The following is a 20,500-nucleotide window of genomic DNA, read 5'->3' on the forward strand; positions in this document are numbered from 1 at the left end:
TGAAAAAAAAATATTACAAAAAATTGCACCTGTAGTTTTTAAAATTTTCTACATGTGCATATTTTCATTTTTTTGATTCGTTGAAAGAAAAGTCAAAAATTTTTTGATTGATAATTTTTGGATCGTAATTTTATGATATTAAAGTTAGCCGGCGCTTGATAAATTTTGGAATTTAAAAAAAATGATAAATTATTAAAGAAAAAGATATTTCAAAAAATTGCACCTGTAGTTTTTTTAATTTTCTACGTGTGCATATTTTGATTTTTTTGATTCGTTGAAAGAAAAGTCAAAAATTTTTTGATTGATAATTTTTGGATCGTAATTTTATGATATTAAAGTTAGCCGGCGCTTGATAAATTTTGGAATTTAAAAAAAAAGATAAATTATTAAAAAAAAAAAATATTACAAAAAATTGCACCTGTAGTTTTTTGAATTTTCTACGTGTGCATTTTTTTATTTGTTGAAAGAAAAGTCAAAAATTTGTTGATTGGTAATTTTTGGATCGTAATTTTATGATACTGAAGTTAACCGGCGTCTGATGAATTTTGAAACTAAATAAAAATGATAAATTATTAGAAAAAAAAATATTTCAAAAAATTGCACCCGAAGTTTTTCAAATTTTCTACATGTGCATATTTTTATTTTTTTAATTCGTTGAAAGAAAATTCAAAAATTATTAATTCTCTGTTAACTTTAGGATCATATAATTATCAATGAGTGTAAATGTAGCAGACATCAGTTAAATTTAAAATTATTAATAAATAGAGTAAATAATTAATAAAATAAAATTTTTAAAAAATGCTTCTTTAAAAAATTTTCAAACTAATAAGTGCATTTTTTCAAATTTTATTTTTTAAATTATTTACTCCATTTATTAATAATTTAAAATTTGCCTGATGCCTGCTCCCACACTCATTAATTATTAAAATAATTGATTAGCGATTACCTAATTTGAAATTTAGATTTAGGGAAACTATTAATAAGGGAGCGATAGACTTTTGACCGTTTCGCAATCGGTTGCGTAACCAAACAGAGATATGCTAAATGGGTAATAACCCCTTCCTTATATTTATTCATACATCAAGAAGTACACATTTAGCAATGCGTTAAAAAAATATAATATATGGTGACATCCTAAAGAGTACGTTAATATTTAGCCCTCGGGCGAAGCTGCGAGGGTCTGCATTCCCAACTTCCCGTCTTAAGAATTTTCTTCTCTGTGGGGATCTATCACATGTTTTACGCTAAAAAACATAACACACATATATATGTCTTCAGAAAAAAGATAAATAAAGAGGAAATCGTAAACTTTCTCATCTTCTCTCATCTCAAGTCATCTTATCTATTAATTTTTTTTCTCAAAATTAACTGCTGTCTATTTTACTTGAGTAAGATGAGTAAAACTCATGTCCGTTTTAATGTCGATTATGTCCTTGTAGTGCACAAAGCCGTAACGTAATTTACACGCAACCCAATACTCGTCTTTGTGAATACATATACATATAGATTTATATTAAAAAAATTTATATATGTACATGTGTGGATTGAATCGTCTAGTCTCTAGTCTGTCCAACACCAGTACAATCCCGCGTGCGCTGGAAAGTAGCGTTTTATGAATGGAGCAACGCCCACGAAGCGCCGGAAGCCACTTGTTTTCCACGTTAGTCCTCTTATAGTATATATATATATATATATATATAAATATATAAGTACCGACAAGAAGCTTTACATCGAATACAAACTAGCTCTGATCTGTTAACATAAACTCTTTTTATTATCATGATTATATATATATATATATGTATTTTTTAATCTCACGTACTCCACGTTGGCATTAACATATTTTTAAAAAGAATTTTTATTAGTAGGGGAAGGGGGGGGGGGGCAAAACGAGATAGGCCGGCAAAATGGGATACCCTCAAAATTTCGTCAAAATTTTTTTTTCTCGAAAAACTTTCGAAAATGGTCAAAAATGACATCTAGTATCATCTTACACTATTGAAAGCTAAAAAAAAAACATTTTTATATTTTTTGCGAAAAGTATAATATTGGCGCCAATTTCAAATTTTGAAAATAAATAACAAGGAAAAACTTCTTTAAAAATATGTTGAGAGTAAATTTTATTACTTACATCAATTTTATTCACTTGAAAAAAAAAAAAAAAAAAAATTTACTTTTTTTTGGGGTATCCCATTTTGCCCGCAGAAAATAAAAATTTTTTTTTCTGATGGCAGTAAAATTCGTTATATTTATTTTAAATGGAGTCAAAATGAAGCCAATTTACGATATGTATGTCCCTAAAAACTAAATTTTTCGTTAAGTATCCCGTTTTGTCCCCCCTTCCCCTAATAGCAATTATTATTATTATTATTATTATTTTATATTGTCTAAGCAGATATCACGTGCGACGTAACGTCATGTAACAACGACGACCTGTTCGGTCCTTGATTGTGTATGAAGAAATTGAGGTTACTAAGGTCACAACATCGACATCCGGACGATACATAATAATAATAATATATGTTGTGTAGGTATAGTACATATAAATAAAAAATAATAAAAATAATTCTAGCAAATTCGTTTTATAAATTCAACTACAATCATACCAATTATTTTAATTCGTGTCCTACATAAGTTTATTATTATCGCATCCTCTTACGTTAGTTGTGAGGAAATTTATGTATAATAAATAATAAATAATAAATAAATACATATATAAGTACATATATAAATGTATGGATTCGATGGGGAAAAAAATAGAAATGATAAAAATATATATATAGAGTGAGAGAAATAAAATTGAGTTAATGATTAAGAGTTTAAAAATTAAAAGGTTGGGTTTATCGTAGGTCGGCAATCGACTTGACCTTATAAAAAACCTTTGCTTTTAAATGTTTAAACATTAACTATTTATATTTACATTTAAATATATATATTTGTATTTATATATATATTTAGATGGAACTGTTATCTTAATGACGTAGATTATCATGTTGATACTGTAACAGTTTTACGAAAAATAAAAAAATTACGTATATCTATATATGTATATATATATATGTAATAAATTATCTAAGAAATTTTTAAAATTTCATTTTTTTTGAGTGCTGTAGTTATCTGATAGTACACAATACTCATCAACATCTTCAACGCAGGCAAATATTGTACGTGTGTTATAACTTGTAAGACACACATCACTTCGTGTTTCGAATGATGAATATTGAATTTTTTTAATACGCAGGTCATTACTCTTTGATATCGTTTTATCATAACTTATAGCTACATAGCAATTTTTGGACGTCTGTTAATTTAATGTACATATGTTTTTTTTTTGTATGGAGATAGAAGGGGAAGGGGAAGGGATTAGAGAGAATTTTATAGAAAATTTATGAATGATTTTATTTTTTTTATTTTTATTTAGATTAAATATGTTGCGATATGATAGGATCATTCGACTCTGATTTTTAGAGGTGGGAAAATATGAAATAGTTTTTTTTTAAATTTTATTATCTTATCATCACGTTGCTGTCGTGGGATCGTATATTTCATATATTAATTTAGTACAAGACGTAGCAGAAACGTGAGTATCTTGACGATAAGATGATATACTTACCCTCTGACAAAAAAATTTAGTTTATTTTTTTTTTTTAGTATCAATATATGAATGGTTCGATACTATGACTTTAGTATGAAGATTTCGTATCATAAATTGTGAATAAAAATAATCAGGCGAAGGGGCAGGATGGGTCATTTGCTAAAAATTTACTTGATTTTTATTTCTTAGCCGCTGAATTAGTTTTTGAATATGACCTAGTTATTAAAAAAAAAACATGTGCGTAGAAAAAAAATGAATTTATTTTCTACTAAAAATTGGCTTAAAATCCAAAAATTCATGGCCCATTTTTCCCGTTTATTTGTACCCTCTTAACATGTCGAGTCAAAATATTAGATGTAAATTGAACGTTTTGGACATTAAAAACTCGATTTGACAGCTTTCAAGTTATTCAAAACGTAGATTGGAGTGTACCATAAATCGAAAACGTAACTAAAACCTATTTAGACTTACGATAAGAAAACGTAAGCATACCGAAAAATTTTTTTCATCGATTTTGTACTCCTAGATTATAATCACGTCAATTCCGTAAATTGAAAAAAAATTTTTTTCAGTTTCATACTTCTATCTCTAACACTATATATTTATACCTGTTCATTAGAGTGAGCCAAAAAAACCAACATATCGAATTTACGCCTTAAAAAGGACTTATATATCGAGAAAAAAATTCTTTCATTGGGCAAAATTTTTAGCTGAATTTTAAAAGGTGTCGGTAGTCATTTAAAATTTCCCATTTAAATAACATGCAAAAAATTTTTTTTGATTAAAAATATTATAACTTTTGAACCGTGTGAGATAAAAATTCGGCTCTAGAATATTCTTGTATGGCATTAAATTTTTTTAAAAAAAGTCCTGGAAGTCAAATTGTTAAACTTGATATTCTGTTTACTCTAGACTTTGATAGCCTGCTAGTATACGAAATATCAAGTTTAAAAATTCGACTCCCAGGTCTTTCTTTTAAGAAATTAAATGCCCTACAAGAATATTCTAGAGCCGAATTTTTGACTCACATGGTTCAAAAGTTATAATATTTTTAATCAAAAAGAATTTTTTTTGCATGTTATTTAAATGGGAAATTTTAAATGGCTACCGACACCTTTTAAAATTCAGCTAAAAATTTTGCCCAATGAAAGAATTTTTTTCTCGATATATAGGTCCTTTTTAAGACGTAAATTCGATATGTTGGTTTTTTTGGCTCACCCTACTGTTCATATATTATGATATCAAGGTTATGAAAATTGTGATTACAAATATTGAAATAAATTAATTAATTTTATCATTAAACTAAAATCATAAATCATGAAATTACCAATTTTTTATGAACCAAAATACAAAACAATCGTTCAATTTACTTTCAAAACGTTAAAAACGTTCACTTTACGTTTAAAACGTTAAGAACGTTCAACTTACGTCCAATATTTCGACTCGGATTTTAAGAAAATTTCAAATTCTTGTTCTATTTTTCTAAAAAAAATTTAATTTGCAGAAAAAATCAATCGAATATTTAATGCCCGCAATAAAATTACAAAATCCATTTTTATTAAAAATAAAAATAAATATTGGCACCATGACCTCACGACACAATAAAAGTGAAACCGTAATTACCATATAGCAAAAAAAAAAAAATTCCCATAAATGTAAATAATAGCGATCGATTATTAAATTATTTTTAATCACTTAAAATAAGAGTGTCATGACCTCATCTGAAAAAATTTTTTCTCGTTATCAGTGGCGTTGAAACGTGACGTCTCAAGTAATAGCCGTTTATGCAACCTACCGTGTAGTACCTGAGACAAAGCAACAATTGGTTACAAGTAAAAAAAAACTAAAGTAAAAGAAACAGGTAAATAAATATGACAATAGTATATAATGAGAAAAGGTATTGAATTAAATGAAATGGCGCCGGTGTCTTGGCATCAGAAATTGTTGAATGTGCATCTATACTAGTGTCTCTAGCCTGCAGGCCTCGTCGTCGTCGTCTAAGTTTAGCATTAAAGCAAAAGCATTCGTTAAGACGAAGACGAATTGCATGTGTGTAAGTCTACATACATATACATATACATATATATACATATATATGTAATATGCTATGCCGCACCTCTTTCATTTAATTCTTTTTGTATGGTCGGTAACCGCGACCTGCATTACGCACTCGACGAGCACGTACTTACGTTTCGTTGTACAAAAGTACACTACTAAAATACATACACACATATATACATATTTATGTACAAAAACAATGTACATGTAGTAACGCAAGATGAAGGAACAAAAATAGTTGCAACCTGCAAACTCTTGCCAATACAATTCATCCAAATGACTCATGTTTGGTCTGCTCGTAAACTAAAAACATTTTTATCTTTCACGACTTGCCGATTACTTTTTATTATTATTTGAAATTTTTTAAACATATTTTCTTACATATGTTAAATAGTACACAACTGTTTACTACTTGATACCCGACAATAAAGCAAAACATAAATAAATATTTAAAAAAAAAGGCGGCATTATTATGGTTAATATTTTTTAGCGAGAGTTTAATTAGTAGGTGAATACTAATTAGGCTTTAGAAAATAATTTCTTTCAGCAAATTGTGAGTTGCATATGGGGAGAGTTTGCGTGCTTGTTAGTCCATTCGCGTCAAGTGGTTACACTGAGTGTCGAGTATTTTTATTCACTCTTACCACTTTACTAATGGTAACAAGGACGAAAAAAATTTATCAAGAGATTAGTACTGACTCTCGAGCAAAGAGAAATTATTTATATAGTATTTATATATTTATAAGTATATATTTTACTATCCTGTACTAGTTATCAACCAAACATTTGCCTTTGACTTTTAACTTTTAACTTAGCGCTTGTCAATGAGATCAAAGGTCATTATTATTTTTTTTGCAAGCACTTTCTAATCATCGGCATAAAAACGCTTAATTTTTTAGGTATGACCGTCTTAGAACACTTGTAATGTCTGACAGACGTCAAATATTAAATAAATTCAATTTTTAAAAACCGCGGGAATTTCAAATTTTTAAATTCCCGCGGTTTTTAAAAATTCAAATTTTTTTTACTAAAATCGCCTATTGGGTATCGAATTAAAGCTCAAGATCGATAGATTTTTATAGCAGGGGTTTAAAAAAAGTACAAAAATTAAGGATGAGTCGGTGATTTTTTTTTTCCTTTAAATTTTCAATAGACCGGGAAGAAATAAAATGAGTAAATATTTAAATTGCATAATTATGAGAACTATAGAAACTCGAAATATCCTCGGATTTTACGACAGTAATAAAAATAATTGTATATATAAAAAACAAAAATAAAAAAAAGTATCTATATTTTGTTTATCTTTCAACTGTTTTTTATAGCAAATATTTTTTTATGAACTAATATTGTCGTTCGAGTTATCGTAAGTTCTCACAACGTTTACACAATGACAAGCCCAAGTAATATGCCATGTATATTTATATTTATATATTTATATATGAGCTCGACGGGCAAACGAACCCTTATGAGATATCGTCGTCAAGTGTACCTGAACATTTGCGTCGAGATATTTATTTTTATTTGTATATATGTTTGTAATGTTAACGGAAACATAAACCCATGGATACTGTATACTGAAAAAAAAAAAAAAACATTATAAATACGCGATATAATTTTTTATTTGTACTCAACCTACTGAAATTTACAGAAATCAGTACAAGTTCACTTAGAGCATAAAAAGTGAAAGCGAGATATTAACACGTTTACACGAAGATAAAAATAATATGAATAAATATATGTAATACGTTGAAACCTTATCGGAAAAAAGAAAACAGGAATAATTGCTGTTCGAACGAGGATTTATTTAATTTTCAAATAGTAACGCGGCGCTTTAGAAACGAAACTGTAAAAATTAGTTTGGTGCCGCGCAGTAAGTTTTACATTTTAAGTATGAAACATAACAGTTTGAAAATGTATTAAAATTACTTTCTCACTCGGTAATATTTGATGAAAATTATCAAAGTATAGGGGCGGGAGGGGCAAAAGAGGGTACTTAAGGAAATACCAAGTTTTCGAGGACTCAAATACGCTAAATCTTTTTTTTTTAATGATATTCAAAGTAAATAGAAGAAATTTTCAGTTACTGCCCGTGTAAAAAAAATTCGTTCCAAAAAGATTCCAAAAAAGTTCCGCATGTGGAACTTCTAAACATGAGACAGATTAGAACTTCGAATGGAACTTTTTTGGAATATTAGTAATTTTAAAAGTAAAAAAAAAGTTTTTATGATCAAATTTAGAGTCAAAAAAGGACGTTTTCGGAATTTTATATGGACTTTCCAAATAAGCTCCAGAATCACCACATTTGACTTTTTTATGGACTAAAAAAGGCGTTTCAAAAACTTTCCAAAATCACTACTTTTGCATCTTTTGAAGACTAAAGACATTCTAGAAATATGCCAAAATAGTTCAAAAATCACTACTTTTGAATTTTTTATATAACAAAAAAAAAGTCTATGATAACTTCCAAAAAAGTTCCAAGAACGTCCTTTTTTGACTCTAAATTTGCTCATAAAAATTTTTTTTTTACTATCAAAATTACGAACGTTCCAAAAAAGTTCCATTCGAAGTTCTAATCTGTCTCACTTTTAGAAGTTCCACATGCGGAACTTTTTTGGAATCTTTTTGGAACGATTTTTTTTACACGGGTGTTGAAAAAAAAAAATTTTCATTTCTGCGGGGAAAGTGGGGTACCCCCTAAAAAAGGTAAAAAAAAAATTTCTGGATTTTAAACGAATTTGATTAAGTTTAATTTTTTTGTAAGTAATTTACATGAAGAAAAATTATATTTTACATGTTTATTGGGTACAAAAGAAGAAAAAAAATTTTTAATAGTTTTTATCATAAAACAAACGTCATTAATATTTTTCAACTGACAATTGATTTTTGAAAAAGTTTACCAAAAAAACCCGAGTCGAAATTTAGAGCCTATATAGGTCCCTATAGCCCTAAATAGATCCGATTTAGAGCCCTGTAGTCCTGTAGCTCCGACTTTGAACCCGGAGGTCCTAACATTCACTGAGAGGTCCGATTTTGAGCCTTCAAGTCCGACAATATTAGTCCCGTAATAAATTTGGATTCATTATAATTGAATAATTTATGATGATTATTATTAATATTATTATTATTACAATAAACCAGGGCTTACAGGCCCTAAATCGGACCTAATTTTAATTTTCATCAGGTCCTAGATTGAGCCCGCAAGTGCCGAAAACGGAAATTTGTAGCACCTCAGGGACCAAAATCGGACCTAATTTAATATAGAAACAGACTCTATTCAGAGTCTCCAAGTCCGAAATAGGTCCGACTTTAGAAGGCTCTAAATGGGCTCTAAATTTCGACTCGGGAAATTCAAAGTAGCGCTTAATTATATTTACAGAAGTGATTTTGGAATGTTTAAAAACCATTTAAAATATCAAATTTTTTTTTATCAAATTTTGGGGGTACCCCGTTTTGCCTACCCTACCCCCTTTCGCCCCCCCCTTCCCCTATATAATCATAAATAAACAGAATTTAGTCGTTCTTTTCTGTTAATTAATTATGAGATACCACGAAATTTTAAGTATTTTCTATGAAAATAAATTATTATGTACGTCCATTTTACCCCGATTTTAGTCGTAATTGTCGTTAGTCTTATAGCGAGGTTTCGGCGCGAAATTTTTACTGAGTTGTTGGTGAGGGAAGCGTTTCAAGCGAGTTTCAATAAATTGAGGGGAAGAGTCTTATAACGAGGTTTTACTGTAATTATTATTACCGGGAAAAATGTTATCACTATTCTAGATAGTTAAAATTAAAATTTTGTACTGAAGATAGAATCATTAAAATCTCTCCGTGTGGTGATAAAAAATTTTAATCATAGAATTAAATGATATTAAAAATAGCGAACACGTGATATTTATTGCGCACGTGGAATATTTTTAAAAAGTACAACGATGATTTACGTAAAAAAATCACTGAATTTTTTTCATGCCTTGTTGTTAATATTCAATTTGAAAATATATCATTTGTTTAGTTAATACCGAATAATATCGAATGTTTGCTATTTTATGTATCGTACACAGAAAAAAAAATTTCTTGGCGTAAGAAATATAACGTATTATTAAATGAAGAAAATATTTTTCTTAGAACTAGAAAAAATTTTTTGTTGCAATAAATTATTTCTTGCCTCAAGAAAATTTTTTTTCTCCCCAAGAAAAACCACGTTTTCAATTTATTTTCTAAAAAATTTCTTAGGGCAAATAAAAATTTTCTTGGGGCGAGTAAAAATATTTCGCGCCAAGAAATCATTTTTTTGTGTATAATTATTACCACAGAAATTAAGCTTTAAAAAAAAAACTTATTTTTGAATCGACAACTATTAAAATCAATATAAAATAATAAAAAAAAAAATAAATTATTAATAAGGAGAATTGTATAAAAAATTTATTTACTTACCAAAAATAATCATTCAATTATTAACACACAATACTGGATAACTTTACACTTTACTAGAAACACCACGTGGTACAATAATTTCACCTGAAACGGACTCGAAATAGAAGACTTAATACTGTATCCTTTACTATTCAGGCATGGGTCTCGGCTAAGTGCAACGTACACTTACATATACTATTGCAAAAGTTTTTGCCGGTAATTTAGCAGAATTGATATTTTCGCACATTCAAATAATTGGGCGGTACGGTTTAAAATTTCAATATGTAAAATGTAAAACTTGCAAATTCAAATGCAATTAATTTCATGGAATTGAAACATATATTTTGAATTTTCAATCCCTGGTTAAGAATTCCGATGGTGTCCGATTGAGTATAATCGTCATGAATCGGTCTCCATCGGAAAAAGTGCATAAAAATAAAAATATTATTTCCCGATTGAATCCCATTCAAAATTTTTAATCGAAATGAATCGGTTCCAATCGGAAAATAATATTTTTATTTTGTTATTATTTTCCGATTGAAACCGATTCATTCCGATAAAAAATTGAATGGGTAGAATTGGAAAATAATATATTTTTCGGAAATTTCCGATTGAATCCTATTGGAGTTAATCGGATTTCTCAATCAGGGATCATTAATAAATGGTTGTCAAACTGCAAAAGTTATAAAAGTAAATTTTTAAATTTATGAAACTTATTAACGATATTTTAAAATGTAGTTTTACTACCCGAGTCGAAATATTAGACGTAAGTTGAACATTCTTAACGTTTTAAACGAGAATTGAACGTTTTGAAAGTAAATTGAACGATTTTTTTGTATTTTAGTTCGTAAAAAATTGGTAATTTTATGAGTTATGATTTTAGTTTAATTATAAAATTAATTAATTTATTTCAATATTTGTAATCACAATTTTCATAACCTTGATATCATAATATATGAAAAGATATAATAGTGTTAAAGATAAAAGTATGAAACTGAAAAAATTTTTTTTCAAAATACGAATTTTTGATTTAAGAGCCAGAAAGGCGGACGATAAAATTTTAGGGAATTGACGTGATTATAATCCAGGAGTACAAAATCGTTGAAAAAAAATTTTTTGGTATGCTTATGTTTTCTTATTGTAAGTCTAAATAGGTTTTAGTTACGTTTTCGATTTATGATACTCCAATCTACGTTTTGAATAAGTCGAAAGCTGTCAAATTGAGTTTTTAATGTCCAAAACAATCAATTTACGTTCAAAACGTTCAAATTACGTTTAAAACGTTAAGAACGTTCAATTTACGTCTAATTCTTTGACTCGGGTATTTTTACATTTTAAATAGTAAAAGTTCGTGATTGCTAAGGCATTAATGTTACATGTATATCTATACAGTAAAATTGAATCGTCATGAATCGTTTCTTTTAATCAGGGTTAATATAGAAATTTCAAAAATTACTTGTAATTTACTAATTACTAATTTTCTACATTAAGGTTCATAATTGATTGCCCGCACGGTAAATCTTATCGAACCACTCAACAAAATTTCTTATTTGGTACTGTAATTTTTACATAATGGCTAAACGGTAATTATTACAATTTTAAAGAGGAATAAATGATTTTTAACGAAAACTACTTTCTGTGAGCAAAAGTTAATAATTATTACATTTTATTGTGTTCGATTTACATTTTCAAACTGTAATTATTACCGCTTAATTTCCAACTAATTTTTTACTGCACAAAATTTAAAAATTACAGTATAAATTTCATCTTTTGTAATTTCAAATATGACGGGCTTATTTTACATTTTATTCTGTAGATTCCAGTTTTCTTTTTTCCGTTTGTAAACCGGAAGCAATAATTTCTTTCAGTCTTAATACAGTAATTTATATGAATGTTTTTTTTTTTTTTTTATAAATTAAAAATGTCGTATAATTAAAGGCGGATTTTAGTCCCAACAGGCGGGAGGCGGGAAGGGGGCGAATATAAAAGTTTGAGTACGAAAGCGGCGTCGCGTAGAATATTTTTTTTTGGACGACTAGATAAAACAATCGGGACGGAAATCAAAGGTCATGGCATTCCTGATCGGTCAGGACAATTTTAGCTAACGGCCTGCTCGTCATTCGACGTGCTTAAAACTTGCTCTAACACTCACTCAGACTTGAGACAGATTTTTAAAAAATATAATAAAAAGTTTAGCAAAAATACGTCGCGTCAATCAGAAAATAGATCACTTCATCTTACCCGCGTTTATCGCGTTATTTCAGGCATTTAGGTATTAAATTTAGTGATAATGATATTATATATATACATATATATATACATATTATCTCACTCGGTTATTATTATTATTTTTTCTACCTACATCAAACATCTAAACTCATATTTATCGTATTACCATCTGTCAGCATGTCGCTCGTAATATAATTCCACTTATAATTATTATTATTATTTTTATTTTTATTCTTTTATTTATAAAAATAGTAATCTGACTAGTCAATGAAATTATTTAAATAGTTAACTTACCGATCGTTTAACTTAGAGGCTTAAATATATATATATATATATATATATATTTTTATATTTATTTATACACTGAATTATTATTATATTTTATAACCCGTAGGCCGTATAAACGTCAAACAATTGGCTCTGGTTACTTTCTGGTGGCAAATGACAGCCAAACGTCTTTTTGACGTTTGTTTTATATTTATAAATTTAAGCGGGAAATTTGAAGAGAAAAACATTTGAATTTTTCAGTTATTTATTGAATGATTTAAAAAAAAAAAATGAATTTTAATAATACGCATTAACGGCGAGTAATTCAAGTCATTGAAATCTGTCAGATGTCATAATTTTTTAGTGGAAAAAAAAATGATTTGTTTTATATATTTATGAATTTGTTTACTAAATACGAGAGAGTTTTTGTTGGATTTTTTATTTTGCAGTAGTGGTAATAATTGTAATAATAAATTAGAAATGTCTTTCGCGGAGTATGGGTCGAGTATATTTTTTATGGGTAAAATTAAAAAACCATTTGATCAAGGAGATGGATTGTCTAATAATAATAATGACAAGTACTTTGGATGTAGATTGAAAATGATTGATTCTTGTAATGATTTTCGGGCTTGGAGTCCAGATCCTTTTGAAAATTTTAAATATTTTCGTGAAATCACGGAAAATGGCGATGTATGTATTTTTTTATTTTTTTTTGTATTGAGCTGCAGTAAAAATTTTTTACATTTTTTTTTTTATTAAAATCTGCATATTTTTTAATTTTTGCTAATAATTAGTGAATCCGTACTGTAAAGTTAATTATTATTTAAGTTAATCAATTAATTTTGAATTAGTTGAAATCAAAAGACGTACCAGATCTATCAGGGATAAATGTCGTAGTTGATGTCAATACAGAAAAAGAATTAGAATTATTGAGACATGAATTAGCTAAATATAAAGCTCTTAAATTAACACCTGAACAAAAAAAACAATTAAAAGAAATGGTAAGTAAAAAATAATTTTTTTTATTTTATATAGGGAAGGGCAAAAAAAAATTTTAATTTTTGGACGAAATGGAGCCTTAAAAAAATTAAAAAATTTATTTAAAAAAAAAAAATGTTTGAATTATTTAAGAGTAAAAGCGTCGGAATAAAAAAATTTAATAATAGTAATTTTTCGATGTCCATTTTGGTACCGCTTAGTCATCCGCGACAAAATAACCGCAGAAAACGAAATTAAAGTTTTTGTTTATTATATTATATTCACTATTTATTCTTAATTTTACTTTTTCACTCGCTAATTTTTAACTTCCCGCTAAGAAAATTGAAAATTTTCAAAAAGTCGGGAAGTTATTGGTTTCGGTCCGATTTACGAAAATCGAATTTTCATCAGATGTCGACGTTTTGAGGTCCTAGGAAGCTATTCTGACTAATTTCAAGATGATGTCCGAGTGTATGTATGTATGTACGTACGTATGTATGTAAAAACCTGTATCTTTTGAACGGATGAACCGATTTTGAACTTTAAGGTGTCATTCGACGCGGCTTATCAATATCTTGAAGCTGTGAAAAATTGAGCTTGATCGGTAGAGCTCGTTCAGAGATATTCCAAGAATACAATTTTTTCAAAAATGTTTTTTTTGGATAACTTTTAATGTGCTCGATGGATTGATTCCAAAATGCACTGAGCTCTAGAGCTTTATAAACCGCGTCAAATGTCACTTCAACCATCAAAATCAGTTAATTCGTTCAAGAGAAACCGTTGACGAAAGAATTCAAAACACATTTTTTTTTGTTTTTTTGAAATTTCTCAAAAACGGCTCGATAAATCGATTTCAAAATTTAATCAGCTTTAGAACTTGATAAAACGCGTCGATTCCCACCTCAACCATCAAAATCGGTTTATTCGTTCGCGAGATATCGTGGGAGAAAGAAATGCTCAAAAATCGTTTTTTATAAAACAATGGCATACAAAAGTATTTTCGAGCTCGAAGAGCTCGAAAATCTATTCACAATAGTGTTTTCGAGGTTCTTGAGCTCGAAAACAGCGGGAAGTTTAATGGCTGGCCCGCAGGGTCAATTGATAGACCGATTTTTTTATGAAAGATTGAAAATTCTATTTTACAACCGGTCTTAGCTTGGGTTCTATCTCTCCCGCCTTTTTCTTGCCGATATTTTGTTACGAAACTCTCCCTTTTGCCCAGCCTTCTTTTATTGAATAAATTTATTTAAAAAAAAAAATACTTATAGAATTTTGGCGAAGCGTTTTCCAAAGGCGACTGGAATATCGGTGATTTTATTATGAACACATTAGAAAAACTAACAAATTACAAGGAATCGATACTGGGAACAAGTCCAACTAAAGTAAAAGAAATGAACGATAAAAATTTACAGCCACCTCGTCCGAAGCCAACTGCACGTAAGAATAAAAAAGTAAAAAATATAAAACGAAAATTGAGCACCGATATTTCCTGTTCCATTCCCAAAGATTCTACGAGCGAGTGCAGCTCAAGTTCTCAAGTAATTTTCTCTATTCAAATTTATATAATTTATCATTAAATCCAAAATTTATTTATTTATTCAGATCGGACTCGTTGAAGGTGACAGTGATTCGAGTTCTGGATCCAGCCAGGATGATAATTATAATCACAAATTAAATAAAATAAAAAATAATCGTAGTTTTAATGACAATAATTATAATTACAAGAGCGACGAAAGCGAAACCGCATCTGTCGATTCAAATAAGTCCTATATAATTAAATCCGAATCGATAATTATTTCATTAGAAAATGAACTGAAGGTTTTTAATTAATTATTAATATTTAAATTAATTAATTAATTTTTTTATTCATTTTTCAGACGAAAGAATCTGAATTAGATGAGTTAAGAAGTTTGAATCGCGACTTAAAATATTCATTGCAGAATCGCGATGCGCAGATTAAAAATTTAAAAGAAAATTTCACAGTAATTATTAATTAATTAATTGATTAATTGATTAGTTTGATGAGTAATTAATTGTGTTATAGAAAACTCAACTGAATTTACAAAATATAATTGACCAACGTAACAATGAACTGGACCAATGGCGACAAAAATCAGAGAGCAGTAGGATTTTAATAAATCAAATAAATCGTAAATTAGAAGAAAGGAGACAAGAATGTTACGTATTGATGCAGGAAATAAATAATTTGAAACAAGATACTAATTTACAAGCATTGCGTACAGAACGTGATTCTTTCGCGGTTTGTATAAATAAATTTTTTTATTTAAGGGGGATAGCCACTGAAATTTCAAAAAAATGTTGGAAAATCCAAAAGTGCACACCTCAATCGCTCATTTTATTTTTAATCACTACTTTTATTATATAATATTAATGTGTTTTTTTTATTATGAACTTTTATTCAACTTACAAATTATCAATTTGATTTTTTTATTTCTTATTTTCAGTTTAATATTTTTTTACTAACATTTTTTTTTAAATATCCCGCCTTTTGTCTTAGATGTCGCCTTTTTTTCAAACATATTAAACGCTAATGCTGCCACCAGTAGTTGATAGACAGAAAAATGAAAAAATAATAACAACAGTAAAAATAGCAGCTAGATTTTTCACGAATAATCAGTTTTACGTCGTTAATTACTTACAATTAAACTAAAAGGATTCAGATAGTAATTTTCATAAGGGTTCTTGTGATAAAAAATACAAAGACAATAAAAAAATAGTTAGGCCGATTAACGGTATCCATCGAGAGTTATCGTGTTTACGAAGTTTCATACGTAACAATTGACAGCACTGATTTCTTGAGTTAAAATAATTTATTTTAAACGAATAAAATAATGAATCGACTTAAAATTGGGTTCAAATTGTTCCTGAATAAATTCTCTATATGCTAGAATACAATTTTACCTATCTTGGTGGAATAAAAAAATAGTGTAGAAAGATTTTTATGTGAGTAAAATAGTCGAATAAAAAAAACCGTCCATAAAGCACACCTGCGCTTTCGCGCTTGAGGTGTGCAAAAAAAATTTTTTTTTTTTATTAAATCAAAGTTTATATATTCAAAAATATGTATCTAGAGTTTTATATGAAAATTCCGAATATTTTTCAAGTTATAGTCATTTTTGTGACAGCGCGTCAACTGACAGTTGCATCGACTAAAAACTTTAAACGCGTTTTTTTCGAAACTACTTTTTTTGAACTAGTCGCATCTAATTTGCATAAATATCAACCGATTCGCAACTTTTTTTTCCGTATTCGTCTATTCAGTAGTCAAAGTTGCACCTAGAGGATTTTGAAAATTTTGATTTTTAAGATTTTTTAGGGCTGTTTGAATCTAAAAAAATGAGAAAAAAAACGAAAAAATTTTTAGTATGTCGCCATTTTTTTTCAAATCAAAATTTTCAAAATCCTCTACGTGGAACGATGGCCACATGCATACAGATTACGCGGTTTGGTTTTTTTGTTTCTGATAATCCGTTTTTGAGTTAAAGATGCGACCGTGGTGGGGGAAATTTTTTTGGTGCTCCACAAAAATGCTTATAACTTTGTAACAACATGATATTTTTTAATAAAAATTTAGGAGAATTTTCTTCAATGTATACTTTATAAAACAAAAGAAATCCGATCCCCAAATTCCTTTATTATCCCAGTAAAAAAAATTCCCGAAAATCGCCTATTTTTTCGATCCTCCCAATGGCTACCCTTTAAAATCAATTTTTAAATTACGCGACTGCAATTATTATTTTTTTTTATTTTAATTAAATTTTATTTGAATCGATACCTCAGTAATTAGATTCTGTAATAAAATTATTTTTAAATAATCAGTAAATCAATAAATTTAATTATATTTTTAATTTTTTGGGTATCGATTAAAAAAAATTACAGGCTGAGTAAAAAAAAATGATTAATTTTAAATAAATAAAATATATGATTGGTTTTTTTTACTCGATAGAAAAAATTGGAAGAAATAGGAAAACTTGTAAAAGATGCAGGGAATTATGGCTCTGGTGTAGAAGGAATGAAAGCGTTGATCCGAGAACGAAATGAATTGATTGAATTGAAGCGACATTTCGAGGTTCACTGCAGCGATCAAGAATACGAAATCGATCGGCTGAATAAATTAATAAACCATATCAAAGAAGACCACGAGTCCCAGCGGATTGAAATGTCACGAGTTGCCGACGAGCTGGAGGAAGAGCTGAGGATTAAATCCGATAAAATTGATTACTGTGAAGAGCAAATTAATCATTACAAGAACCACATGATGGAGTTGAAACATGAATTAGAAGAAAGTAATCAGGCTAGAGAAAGAGAGTCGATTAGCGATAGAGATCTTGACACTACACTGGCCAAGTATTTGAAAAAATCGAGTGAACAAATTGATCAGTTGTCTACTGCACTCCATGGTAATTTTATTTATTTTAATTAATTAATTAATCAATTAAAATAATTGCGATATGTAGGCGCGGGTCATGATGTTGAGAAAAATAAAATGGAAATCGATTATCTGAGACAGCAGATATCGAAAAGTGTGCAGGAAAAATTAGATAATGAAAAAAATTTCTCATCAAAATGGGAGCAGTGCCAGCAAACAATTAAAACTCAGATAAATGAAATTGAAAAATTACGAAAATATAATTGTAAATTAAACAAAGACGTCCAGCATAACGATAACTTGAAGCATGAGCTCAATGAAATGACTTCCAGGTGAGTGATAAATTTAAAATATTTTTTTCGCGGGAAAATTAAATTTAAATAAATTTTTTTAACTTCCCGCTAAGAAAATTGTAAATTTTCAAAATTCGGGAAGTTATTGGTTTCGGTTCGATTTGCAAAAATCCTGACTAATTTCACGATGATGTCCGAGTGTATGTATGTGTGTACGTACGTACGTATGTAAATATTCATAACTCTTGAACAGATGAACCGATTTTGATCTTTGAGGTGTCATTCGACGCGGCTTGTTAATATCTTGAAGCTGTAAAAATTTGAGCTTAATCGGTAGGTTGCGTTCGGAGATATTTCAAAAATACAATTTTTTCAAAAATGTTTTATTTGGATAACTTTTAATTTACTGGATGGAATGATTCCAAAATCTAATCAGCTCTAAAACTTTATAAGCCGCGTCGAACGCCACCTCAACCATCAAAATCGGTTAATTCGTTCAAGAGAAACCGTTGACGAAAGAATTCAAAAAAATTTTTTCTTTGTTTTTTTGAAATTTCTCAAAAACGACTCGATAAATCGATTTCAAAATTTGATCAGCTTTAGAACTTAATAAAACGCGTCGATTGCCACCTCAACCATCAAAATCGGTTTATTCGTTCGCGAGATATCGTGGGAGAAAGAAATGCTCAAAAATCGTTTTTTTTAAAACAATGGCATACAAAAGTATTATCGAGCTCGACGAGCTCGAAAATGTATTCACAATAATGTTTTCGAGCTCAACGAGCTCGAAAATGTATTCACAATAATGTTTTCGAGCTCAACGAGCTCGAAAACAGCGAGAAGTTTTGGGGCTGGTCCGCAGGGTTAACCGATAGACTGATTTTTTAGAGTCGCTTCAATGCAGAAGGAACATTCAAATTTGACGAACGAATTGGAACATTTGAAAGAGTGTTTGGATGCAAAAAACTTAGAAGTCGTTTCTCTGGAAGAGGAGAAAGAAAATTTGAAAAGAAGAATCGATTGTATACTCAGGGAACTAGAGGATAAGAATAATAAGATAAGTGTATTGGAGCGTACGAATTTTGACATTCACAAAAAATTATATGACACCGAGAAAAATGTTAAGGCGGTTTCGGATGAGTTGCAGTCGATCAAGTATGAGGACAACAAAATATTGCAGATTACGATGTTGCAGCGAGATTTAGAGAAAGGTTGCAAGGAAAAACGTAAACTAGAGGACGCGGTCAGCAGTTTACGTAAAGAATATGATTCTTGTTGCAATTTAAATAAACGTCTTAATGATAATTTAATGAATAAATCAAATCAAATATTAATTATAAAACGAGATATTAAACGGCTGACTAGTGATTTCACCGATAATATTTATTCCGATGGTAGTATTATTAAATTACCGGATAAATTACATGAGAGCTTGAATATTTTGAAGCAGCACATTGAGACTGATAACTCCAATGAAAAAGGCGCCACTGATTTAAATGACAATGATTATGATAATTTAAAAGATAAAATAGATAATATTACTAAGACATTTAATTATTCAGATAATGATCAGTCAATAAAATCAATGACAAGCGAAAATAAAGATTTAGCAGCCATGAGCGCCGATCGCGCGATCCTCCAAGAGTTCAAACAAAATTCCGAAGCGGCATTCAAATTATTTAACAAAAATCACACTAGTTGTGTAGCAAAAAAATTTGACACACGATTTTTTGACAATGAAAGTGGGTTTATAAGCGACGCTAATGATTCCTCAGTGAAATCACCCAATGACAATAATTATCATCCATTTGATAGCATCCCAACTTATCTAAATAAAATAAAATCACGTTTGCCCAAACATACCGATTTTAATAATGACTTTAAGCCCGATAATGATGATCACAAAAATAAACATGATGACAATCGGCACAACGTTTTATCTAAATACCATAGCGATAAATCACGCCAAAGGTATTTATTACTAATCTATAAAAAAATAATATTAATATTTTTTAATTGACAATTGATTATTTTTTAAAGGAATACTCAATTTATGCGGAATTGCTGTGAACGTTCGAATAAAAACTGAAAATGGCTACAGTCCAAAAAAAACTAAAATATAAAAAAAAAATGACAAGTTAAATTATAACGTAAATTTGTTAATAAAAATGAATTAAAAACCCATTTGAGAGCGAGGAATTTTTAAGCCGAGTACTTACCGTCTGAAAACTCGGTCGTCTCTCCAGCGGTGGTATCTAGAGTCAGCCGCTGAAATCACGT

At 28.9% G+C, this 20,500-nt stretch overlaps 1 protein-coding gene across 1 annotated transcript; it reads left to right on the forward strand.

Moving 5' to 3' along the window:
- Positions 1-12,889: 12,889 nt before the first annotated feature.
- Positions 12,890-20,398, forward strand: LOC130666708 (putative leucine-rich repeat-containing protein DDB_G0290503). Its single transcript, XM_057467938.1, has 10 exons — positions 12,890-13,249; positions 13,411-13,560; positions 14,806-15,075; positions 15,140-15,355; positions 15,415-15,519; positions 15,582-15,797; positions 17,505-17,958; positions 18,016-18,259; positions 19,109-20,191; positions 20,261-20,398. Exons 1-10 carry the CDS (start codon positions 13,040-13,042, stop codon positions 20,307-20,309), a joined length of 2,997 nt encoding a protein of 998 aa, XP_057323921.1. The 5' UTR covers positions 12,890-13,039; the 3' UTR covers positions 20,310-20,398.
- The last annotated feature ends 102 nt before the right edge of the window (positions 20,399-20,500 follow it).

This window comes from Microplitis mediator, chromosome 1 (assembly GCF_029852145.1).
Source record: "Microplitis mediator isolate UGA2020A chromosome 1, iyMicMedi2.1, whole genome shotgun sequence".
Classification (NCBI taxonomy): domain Eukaryota; kingdom Metazoa; phylum Arthropoda; class Insecta; order Hymenoptera; family Braconidae; genus Microplitis; species Microplitis mediator.

What these genes read in the sequence shown, in the direction of transcription:
- LOC130666708 (XM_057467938.1), top strand. Translation starts at nt 13,040, where the DNA reads ATGTCTTTCGCGGAGTATGGGTCGAGTATATTTTTTATGGGTAAAATT. An exon ending in CATTAGAAAATGAACTGAAG is followed by an intron (nt 15,356 to 15,414) that starts GTTTTTAATTAA and finishes TTCATTTTTCAG; the next exon opens with ACGAAAGAATCTGAATTAGA. An exon ending in ATTTAAAAGAAAATTTCACA is followed by an intron (nt 15,520 to 15,581) that starts GTAATTATTAAT and finishes ATTGTGTTATAG; the next exon opens with AAAACTCAACTGAATTTACA.